General features: G+C 32.4%; 2 protein-coding genes across 2 annotated transcripts; one reads left to right on the top strand and one right to left on the bottom strand.

Annotated features, from left to right (window-relative positions):
- The first annotated feature begins 1,537 nt into the window (after nucleotides 1–1,537).
- On the top strand, nucleotides 1,538–6,933 carry LOC25482683 (long chain acyl-CoA synthetase 2). Its single transcript, XM_039834087.1, has 20 exons — nucleotides 1,538–1,556; nucleotides 1,598–1,856; nucleotides 2,294–2,357; nucleotides 2,491–2,580; nucleotides 2,718–2,774; nucleotides 2,860–2,908; nucleotides 3,211–3,287; nucleotides 3,410–3,449; nucleotides 3,551–3,645; nucleotides 3,881–4,045; nucleotides 4,328–4,438; nucleotides 4,533–4,620; nucleotides 4,755–4,821; nucleotides 4,897–4,972; nucleotides 5,051–5,168; nucleotides 5,394–5,639; nucleotides 5,751–5,890; nucleotides 6,040–6,222; nucleotides 6,330–6,449; nucleotides 6,693–6,933. Exons 2-20 carry the CDS (start codon nucleotides 1,705–1,707, stop codon nucleotides 6,738–6,740), a joined length of 1,986 nt encoding a protein of 661 aa, XP_039690021.1. The 5' UTR covers nucleotides 1,538–1,556; nucleotides 1,598–1,704; the 3' UTR covers nucleotides 6,741–6,933.
- A 21-nt stretch (nucleotides 6,934–6,954) lies between these two features.
- On the bottom strand, nucleotides 6,955–9,404 carry LOC25482682 (cold-regulated 413 plasma membrane protein 1). Its single transcript, XM_024777095.2, has 4 exons — nucleotides 9,203–9,404; nucleotides 8,123–8,230; nucleotides 7,937–8,007; nucleotides 6,955–7,498 (listed from the first exon to the last, which is right to left on the bottom strand). The coding sequence occupies exons 1-4, from the start codon at nucleotides 9,340–9,342 to the stop codon at nucleotides 7,245–7,247; spliced, it is 573 nt and encodes a 190-aa protein (XP_024632863.1). The 5' UTR covers nucleotides 9,343–9,404; the 3' UTR covers nucleotides 6,955–7,244.
- Nucleotides 9,405–10,469: the final 1,065 nt, after the last annotated feature.

Here is a 10,469-nt window from a genome sequence, read left to right as displayed (position 1 = left end):
ATAAAAAAAACATGTACTAGTAACTATCAACAAACCAAAAAAGCAAGGGTATTGTACCATTCATTTTGCGGTGCCCACATGCATGCCATAAATGTTGCATGAAACATTATGGCTAGCACAAGAAATTAGGTATAAGTGTCTATCTTTTCAATTGGCCACTAACTTTATCTTCCTCGTCCTCTTTTTTTCTTCACAAGACAATGTTACTATCGTTTCTACCTACGTTTTTACACGGTTATATTTAGTCATTTTTAATTAAAAAAAAAAGTCTATCCAGAAGGTATTTTTATCACCAATTAAACCATACAACTTAAGAAATCTTTTTGACAAATTTCCTTACTATGATCATATGTCCAATCAAGTATTGGTTCAACCATATAGTTGACTATGGTCACATAAGTTACTGAATTTAATTTTTTGTATAAGACGGCATCGTAATGCACCTAATAATGAGTTTTGTTGCACCAATTCACAACTGCATGCATCCAATTTTCCACCCCCAACTTAACTAGCAAATCGTTTTCTTTTCATCTGGTTTTCTTCTCCAAAATTGTTTTTCATTTTTTTCCAATCCGTCGTTACCAACTTGTCTAAAAGTGGAATAATTAAATAGTTAAATTAGTAAAAAGAAATGGGTCGTGTTAACTTGTGCCCTAAGGACACATGTTAAACATTAATTTCATTCTATTAATGGTAAGAATTTAATTAAAAAAATTAATATTAAACATTTTGAGCAATAAATTAACATAATTTTTAATACATAATTTCTATTAGTATGTGCCCTAAGGGCACAAGTTAACATTTTCCAAAAAGAATATTATCGTTTGATTAATATTGATATTTATGCTCAAATTATATCAATAAGATTTTATTTTTAAAAAAGTACTTGTGGAACAATTTATGTATTGACTAGATCATCTAAACATTTCTGTTGACATTAATCTCAAACATTTCTTTCTTTCTTTCGGCCGGCATTGGAAAGCACCAACTACTCACACAATAAATGCACTAGTACAACAGCTTCATGAATTCATTATATGTAACATAAATGGTGACCAATAAATTAGCATGATAGTATTATGCAGAATTTAAGGGTACATTATTGGCCAGCCAAGTGGCTTAAGTTTCAGCAATTTGATTAGTATGTTAATGCCTTGTCAAAATACTAATAATAATAATAATATGTTCATTGTTCAAAACTATACTATGTAAGCATGTAGTAATGATGATTAAAAAAATAAATTGTACTATTTCTTTTATGACAAATATAAAAATTTGTATTATACTGCCATTCATAGATAGACATTGAGTTTAAAAAAAATTACAAATAAAATACTGTAAAATCCAAATAATGTACCAATAATTTTCTTGTCTTTTGAAAGGTTGGACTATTTTATGAATGTTTTTCTTTTCTATTTCTGATTTTGTCCGTTAGAATAGTGACAAAGGTAGTTTTGAAGCTTCACCAACCTTTTACAGCCCACTATAAATGCTTACAAGGACTTAAGAGTTTCTGAAAAGCATGCAAATAAACATAAACAGCTGAAAAAGTGTATAAAACAGCTTTGAAAAAACTGTTATTAACACATGCAACACCAAAACTAGTCTTAGAATTTATTTCTATCAGAACTCAACTACCCTGCAAGTCACAGTTCTGAAACACACACATTTTGCTGCAGATTTCATTCCTGTTTCAGTTTCATAATGTCAGAGGTTTATACTGTGAAAGTTGAGGAAGGAAGGCCTGCTACATCTGATGGAAGGCCATCAGCAGGCCCTGTCTATAGATGCATTTATGCCAAAGATGGTCTTATGGAGTTGCCTACTGGTTTAGAGTCCCCTTGGGATTTCTTCAGGTCACTATTCTACTTTGTTGATTATGCTATAGACAGCTTCATAAGTGATTATGTTAGTATTCCTTCAAAAATAAGTGATTATGTTAGTGAATAAGCTTAAATAAGTCGATTCAAACCGACCCTAATGACGTTCAAGCACTTGACAATGCATTTAATTAGGTGGAATATCTTTCAATGCAACTGTTTTTTCTCTCTAATGCAATATATTTAGTCAATCATAAGTAGTATTACTAGTACTACAAGTTTGCTCTAGTCTAACCAACTTTGTTAATACTGATTATGTTACTTGAACTTATGATTTTTTATTTACTTATTTTACTAATTATCCATGTTCTAAGAGTCCTTATCTTTTTTATATGTTCATTTTAACATGTATAATAGTAGTATTTGGCTTTTGAGCCTTTTATCTTAGAAGTTTTTATGGTTTCCTTTTGCAGGGATTCTGTTAACAGGAGCCCCGACAACCAGATGCTTGGAAGGCGTCAAAAACTCGATTCTAAGGTACTAACTTCGTCTTCAATGTATATCAATTCCATTTATTCTTTGTTGAAGTTTCAAGAGCACAAAATCTTGTTTCTTTTTTTTCCTGTTAAATTGTGAAAACTTTATGTGAATATTGAGCTTGAATTTTCAGGCAGGACCTTATTCATGGCTCACATATAAAGAGGTTTACGATGTTTCCATCCAAATGGGCTCAGCCATGAGAAGCCGTGGCATCAATCCCGTGAGTTTTCAGTAGTTCCTGCTCTTTCAACATTCTCTCTGGACTTAAATATAAGCAAAAAAGTACATGTAACTGGTCGATATTGAGACACATTAAATGTGAAATTTATTATCTGATTAATGGTTTTATGTTACTAGGGAGATCACTGTGGCATATATGGTTCCAACTGTCCTGAATGGATCATTGCAATGGAGGTATAGTACTTTGTTTGTAATTACATCATCATTGTTATTGTAAATTAATTGTATTTGTTAATTATTCAATTTTACTATATTGCAGGCTTGCAATAGCTCTGCAGTAACATATGTTCCACTATATGACTCCCTTGGTATGTCTTTTCTGCCTTCACAGTTGTTTTGGCCTTGCTTGGATAAACAACTTAACTAAGTGTTTATAGCATAAACACCTATTATATAAGCACCTATGTATAATCTACTTCTATAACAATGTATAAAATAAAGTCAAATTGTTTTCATGTATAAGCTATAAATAGTTTTCATAAGCTATCTTGGATAGCTTAAGCTGAAAACAGTGGACATGTCATAAGTTGTTTCCATAAGCTGATACACAAACAGTCAATCCAAACAAGCTAATGTGATTTCTTTTATCATTTCAAACATATCCTAACAGGTCCTAATGCTGTGGAGTTCATCATAAACCATGCTGAAGTTTCAATTGCATTTGTACAGGAAAATAAGATTCCATCAGTATGTTCTTGTTCTTTCAGTTCAATGTTTTCACATTTAACGGTTCTATTGATAAATCTTCTAAGAAATAACTAACCATATAACATTTTTTTCCCTTATTGAACTAACATTTGTTTCAACAGATTTTGTCATGTCTTGATCGGTGTTCTTCAAATCTAAAAAGTAGGTCAAGCATTGTTGTCTAATTTACTCTCAGTCCAGATTAAGGTTTATTTGTTTGTTCCTCTAATTAATGTTGACAACTTTGTAAATTAATATTGTAGCTATTGTAAGCTTTGGAAATGTTTCTACCACACAAAAGAAGGAAGCTGAGGAATTTGGCACATCCTGCTTCTCCTGGGGAGAGTTTCTCCAGTCGGTACATCATAGTGTATTAGATTGCTGTTCCAGTTACGCTACAAAACTTTATATCGCAGTTGCGATGTCGTTGCGGAGACCACAAAATCTTTTATATTGTGGCTACAATTGCGTTTGCGGACAGAATTTAAAACCATAAACCATGTTTTCATCTGCCTATTTGTATTCAAATAAGGAGCATGAACAATTTTGATTCAACATTCTCACTTCTTAGTTATCTTCCTTTCTTTCTTTAGGGAAGTTTGGATTGCGATCTACCACCAAAAAAGAAGACTGACATTTGCACAATAATGTACACAAGTGGAACAACTGGAGAACCCAAAGGTGTCATTATTAAGAATGAAGCTTTCATGTCTGAAGTGTTGTCTATTGACCAAATTATTAGGTTGACAGACAAAGTGGTAAGATAACAATTTTCAGTACTTAGTTTCTAATAAGTTTATAGGTATTTATAGAATGAAAAACCTTTTGAAAATATTGAGATGCAGACATTGATTTCAAATTATGTGATTAATAGAACATTATGCTTTATGGTTAATGTATATTAATTTAAACTTTTTTGTTTTCTGTAACTACTTCTGAGAAAGTTTGTTCAAACTCATCCAATGAGTGAAATTTAATTTCGTATATTTGTGAAACTATATAGTGCTGACAAGAAATATACAACATTGTAATGTTTTTAGGCAGCAGACGACGATGTCTACTTCTCCTTTCTTCCCCTTGCTCATGTATACGACCAGATAATGGCGACCTATTGCATCTTCAAGGGATCCGCAATAGGATTTTGGCAAGGCGTAAGACATCGATCTACAGTTTCGGATTCAATTTTTCAAGTATTTTGTTTCAACTCTTAATGTTGCATATAAAATATTCTCTTTATTATTGCAGGATGTCAGGTTCCTGCTTGAAGATGTTCAGACACTGAAACCGACTATATTTTGTGGTGTTCCTAGAGTTTTCGATCGTATTAGCGCTGGTAAATCACAACTATATTCTTCTTATGCTCTTCTCTTGTTTTATAGCTAACATATTTAAACGACTTTCTTATACAGTTATACTTATGTAATTATACTACTCAATTAGTGTTGACTATATGCTTTTCAAATGTAGGTATCAAAAGCAAAGTTTCATCCGCCGGGTCACTGCAAAGTGCTTTATTTCAGTATGCATACAACTAGTACGTGTTTACCACAAAACTCTGAGTGTTTTGGTTATATATTTGTGTATAAACTAATCCAGAATCCATTAACAGTAAGTTAAGATATCTAGAGAAGGGTCTTCCACAACACAAAGCAGCCCCTTTCTTTGATAGACTTGTGTTTGATAAGGTACACTACTTATCTTTGTGAACTCGTCTAACAAAGTTTGGTTTAATCATAACTAAAAAATATTGGTTTTGTGGGTAGACAAAACAAGCGCTGGGTGGACGTGTTCGTATCCTGTTATCAGGAGCTGCGCCTTTGCCTATACATGTGGAGGAGTGTTTGAGAGTCACTATTGGATCCACATTATCACAAGGATATGGTATGGTATATTGCATCTTATGCTATGCACAATATTTTGATGATGACTCAAATACATAACTTTATCAAAGTTTTCTGAAGGCTACACTTTAAATGAATCTTATGAAAAATAGTTTTACCCAATAAAACTTCCACCAATTTTTCCATTAATTTTTGTGTATGATTTTGTGTATGTGTATGACATATTAATCTACTATTTTTTTTTTTTTTTTTTTTTTTGTGATAGGTCTTACTGAAAGCTGTGCTGGTTGTTTCACAGCAATCGGCGATGTGTTTTCTATGATGGGAACGGTTGGAATTCCCATGACAACCATTGAGGCCAGGCTTGAATCTGTACCAGAGATGGGATATGACGCACTTTCCAGTGAGCCGCGTGGAGAAATTTGCCTGAGAGGAAATTCCTTGTTCTCTGGTTATCACAAGCGACAAGACCTTACTCAAGAGGTTATAGTTGATGGTTGGTTTCATACAGGTATATTGATTTGTTCCTAGTAATTGAGGCACATATGAAACCTATATTACTCAAGTTGTCACATTGACTCTAAATGCAGTATGTTTAGATAAGACTTTGAAATCAATGCAGGCGATATAGGAGAATGGCAACCAAATGGAGCCATGAAAATCATCGACAGAAAAAAGAATATCTTTAAATTATCTCAAGGAGAATACATTGCTGTAGAGAATATTGAAAGCAAGTATCTGCAATGCCCTCTTATATCATCGGTATGCTTCTACATCAATCAAAGAATAGTCTATAAAATTAGAGAAGAAAATATTATATTGCATTTTAGTGTTTAGCGTAATAACAAAAACAGAAATCCACTTACCTTATTTGCTTTAATAGTTGATAAAAACTTTCTCTTTGTATTCAGATTTGGGTATATGGAAACAGTTTCGAGTCGTTCTTGGTGGCTGTGGTGGTCCCTGAAAGAAAGGCTCTTGAGGATTGGGCAGTTGAGCACAATTTTACAGGTGACTTTCAATCTGTATGTGAAAATCTAAAGGCAAGACAATACATTTTGGATGAACTCAAAAGCACTGGTCAGAAACTCCAAGTATGTATATATGATTTTGATTTTCTTATCCTATTCTGCTAAGTTCTGGTAGTATAATGTATAATGAATGTGATTGCTACATCTGACATGAAATGAAACTCTCTCAGCTTAGAGGATTTGAGCAGCTCAAAGCTATTTATCTGGAACCATCTCCCTTTGACATAGAGAGAGATCTAGTAACGCCAACGTTTAAATTGAAGAGACCACAATTACTGAAATACTACAAGGTAATTTGCTTCATGTGCTTTTATCAATATTTCATAATTACTAACTTTCTGTTGCACTTTATGCTAAAAGATTTTAGTAAAAAAAATAAAAAATTCATTGATTCCTTAACAAGGATTATAGTAGGATTTCACAATTAAGCTTCCATGCATCAGGACACAATGCTTATCCATGAACTATAATCAAATATTGGAATGCTTTTCTCAAATAAATTAATTTTACTATTTGCGAACAATGCTTTGCAGGATCAAATTGATGAACTATACAAGGAAGCAAAAGGAACAATGGCATGATCATATGTCAAGTGGCCATTTTATGCAAAATCCATTTGGTTTTCTGTACATTTGATTGTATTGACTAAAGTGATGATAATCTATAAGTATAATAGTAATCATATATGTTAAAACTGCAACTCCGAATGTAATTCTTGTAAGAATAATTACTTACAATATTTTCAAAATTATGAAATGTTAAAATTTTCTCCAACTGAAATAGCAATGACTGCACTTCAAGAAACTATTGGTGTATGATCCACAGGCTAACCAAATTATGATTTTCAAGTACAATATACAGTTTGTGAATACACAAGAAGATACGAAAATACAACAATGCTAATAATATTGTTAATGATTAATGAAGCCAAAAAAGTATTCCAATAATATTTCACTTCACATTCGATCAAATCGCCAAATCGTAAACTTATATCAACCAAATACAAATTTTTCACTCTATGTTAATGCCTATATATATGGTAATATAGAGAACCAATGTCCAGATGGGGTAGATTACCAGAAGAATTATGCCAATTGTATTTGATATTCCATGAGTTTTTGTGAAAACAGAAGAATTATGCCAATTGTATTTGATATTCCATGAGCTTTTGTTAAAGAATCTCTAAAACCACCAGATGCCCGAATTTGTTCTTGTAGCAAATAACATGCAATGACAAGGCATACTACCAAGCCAACTTCATCGCTTCTAAAGGTGTTTGCAAATAGATCGGGAGCAACAACAATAAGAAGAATCAAAGCAGCGGGTAATTCCAGCCGATCTGCGATAAATGTAACAAATAATTATGCATTATATTGGGAAAATATTTCGCAGTATTCTTTCTTTTTCCCTTTTTGCAAGTTCTAGGCTGCTCCTAATGGACTAGGGGAACACAAAACGTGTATCTGCAGTATCCAACAATCATAACATAACCACATAGGGGAAAAGTGGTTAGTTTGTTAGGGCTTGGGGAAGGAAATTGTTAACAGCAGGGATTGAACCCTAGACCTCCTTAGTATTCCTTCAGCGTTCCAACCCATTCAAGGACAAACTAACACCTATCTATATAATTTTGAGGTGATGCGGGACAGTTTGAACTGACAAGTATATATATATAAATATAAATTATGTCAATGAATAACAGCTAATATGTTGACAGAGACACTCTTATAATGTGCATCTAATAAACAAGAGTGATGTCACTGAAATTTGAACATACCAGGGAAGCGCCTTGAAACAAAAAGTCGTAATACAACAGCAATGAGAGCAATCCATCTCCCAATCTCTGCCCTGTGAAGCGATGAAATTAAGTATCATGAAAACGAAATAACAAACACAAAATTTGGTATTGGATTAAAGTGAAGGGTAAGAAGTTGATAACACTAAAGCATGAAGAGCTAATCACCTGAAGACACCGAAAATCCATGAAGGCAGGCTGAAAAAAATGTATGGAACGAGTAGTGATGTGAAAGTGTTGGTCTCCCAGTTTGTACGATCCAAACTCAACAGATAACTGCAATTCATAAATAAAAATTACCATCAAGGCATCAATAACATGGATAAACTCCCACTTCGGCAAAACACTTTGTGGCAAATTTAATCTAAACACACATCAAATTTACATATAGCTTTAGAAGACAAAGGAAAGCTTAACTCAACACGGACTAAACTTGAAGTGTGTTTAATATGACTCATATTCACTGATAAGAGCAGAGAAATTGAAGCTGAAAGTGCAATGAGTATAGCAGTACGGTTCAGAGCAAGGTTGTCAAAATTGGGATTTTGCTTCAGGTCAAAAGAGAAGAGCAAAATCGACAATTGTAAAATCGCAACCAAAATCAAAGGATTTTACTCAACTACTTCTGTAGATAAGAAATTGTAAAATCGCAATCAAAATCGATAGATTTTACCAAAAAATATAATATTAAATATGTTATATATGGTATATAGTCGTAAATGACTTAGTTTATAAGAAATCGTAAAATCGCAATCAAAATCGATGGATTTTGATTATTTTATGATTTTACTATGGATTTGAGTCGTTGAAGCTGAAGAAAGTCGCAAAATCCTAGATTGTAGGATTTAAGTCGGGATTTTGACAACATTGAGCACATACAGTTTAGGCCCAACGACAAATTCTAGAAAGTATCAAAGTCTATCCAAGATCAGTTGGGCCACCTGATTTTAGGTTACCCCTATCGGGCCACTCTGGTCAGGCTCCATATGTCCAGTTCTGGACATGAGGGGGGTGTCCCACATTGGAAGTGATATGGCCTGAATAAGTGTGGGGACAGCCCTCAGCTCACAAGCTGTTTTCGTGAAATTCTAAGAGATTCTTTAACACACTAAACTAAACCTAATAAAAACAAAAGAATAAAAGCAACACAATAAGTTGCATATCTAAGACAAGAAGTGATGAATAAAATGAAAGAAATATAAGTAATGGATTTGAAGAGAAATTAAAGGAAGAGGTTAGATTACATACATAGCAACAATATAAGCAATGAATTGGAGGACGGAGAATCCAGAACCTGAGACATGGTGGGCGAGGTTATTAGCAGCCACAGCAAGGTCAGTAAGAGCAGAAGTAATTTGACTTTTAGTCAGCAAGTAGGATGATGACATGGTGTGCTGTTCTGTACTGTGAACTCGTGTAGGACAATGATACTTACCACTTCCACTAGAAGTTCCAATTGTACTCTCTCTATATCAAAATAAAGTTAAAGTCAATCAAGTTTTTTTTTTTTTTTTTTTTTTTATATATAAATTGATTATTAAGTCATAAAACATTGGATAATTATTTTATTCTTATTAAACTCAGTTTAACAATTCTTTACGTGGATGATTATTGTTGAGTTGTTAGTTCAAATTCGCTTTTAAAACTAGGGTAGATGTTTTATTCAAATTTTGATCTGAATTAAAATTGATCAGTTATTTGATTTATAATATTGTTGATCAAACGTTTATCTGTAAAATTATATTTGAATTCAAAAATAAGAAGAAAAAAAATGCCCAATTAATCATGTTTGATGTTATAAACATTTTTAGATCTATCATCTCAATGTAAAATATTAGAGCTCGTCAACGATAGATTAATTCAAGTAATAGATTTAGGTCTCAAAAAAATATATTAAGATATGGTGAGCATGTTGTTAGTGATTCAATTTTTTTTTCCTGTCAAGTTGTTTAATAGATAGAATTTCACCATTTTAAAATGGATAAGTGGAAAATTTGGGGTTTAAACCCCTTCTTCATATAATATCTCTGTCAACTGAGCTACTATATTTGCGGTGATTAGATTATTTATTCTTAAATATAGAGAAAATTCAACTAAGAGGGACATTATCACTTTTGTATGCAGGTATGAAAAATTCATACTTATAAAATATAATATAATTATTATACGAAATTATTTTTATTAAATATTTATTAACTATTTAGCATAAATATAAAAGATAATAAAACGACTTGAAAGTAATTTGCATAATATTAAGTTGAAATTATATTTTTTGAATGAGAGGATAAAGAAGTTAAGAGAGAGGCTTGAAGAATTAGTGGTCTTGTTCCTTAGCATCGAACTTGCTCAATTCCAATGCAAACCAAACCCACATAATGTAACACTCTCCTTACTAAACATAAGTGTTTATGTTTATATTCGACAGTTTTTTAGAGGATATAATTCTTTTTTTTTTTATATTACAAAGAGGGTCGAAGCTCAAGAAAGAAACTACAAAGGGACTAAACGAGGAATG

This window comes from Medicago truncatula, chromosome 1 (genome assembly GCF_003473485.1).
Source record: "Medicago truncatula cultivar Jemalong A17 chromosome 1, MtrunA17r5.0-ANR, whole genome shotgun sequence".
Taxonomy (NCBI): domain Eukaryota; kingdom Viridiplantae; phylum Streptophyta; class Magnoliopsida; order Fabales; family Fabaceae; genus Medicago; species Medicago truncatula.
The sequence above is the reverse complement of the archived record's forward strand: the minus strand, read 5'-3'. Positions and strand labels throughout refer to the sequence as shown.

Excerpts from the sequence above, each read along its gene's own strand:
- LOC25482683 (XM_039834087.1), top strand. The coding sequence starts at position 1,705 with ATGTCAGAGGTTTATACTGTGAAAGTTGAGGAAGGAAGGCCTGCTACA. Across the intron at positions 2,358-2,490 it reads GTCAAAAACTCGATTCTAAG|GCAGGACCTTATTCATGGCT; the intron begins GTACTAACTTCG and ends TTGAATTTTCAG. Across the intron at positions 5,169-5,393 it reads CACATTATCACAAGGATATG|GTCTTACTGAAAGCTGTGCT; the intron begins GTATGGTATATT and ends TTTTTGTGATAG.
- LOC25482682 (XM_024777095.2), bottom strand. The coding sequence starts at position 9,342 with ATGTCATCATCCTACTTGCTGACTAAAAGTCAAATTACTTCTGCTCTT. Across the intron at positions 8,231-9,202 it reads ATTGCTTATATTGTTGCTAT|TTATCTGTTGAGTTTGGATC; the intron begins GTATGTAATCTA and ends TATGAATTGCAG. Across the intron at positions 7,499-7,936 it reads TGTTTCAAGGCGCTTCCCTG|ATCGGCTGGAATTACCCGCT; the intron begins GTATGTTCAAAT and ends CATTTATCGCAG.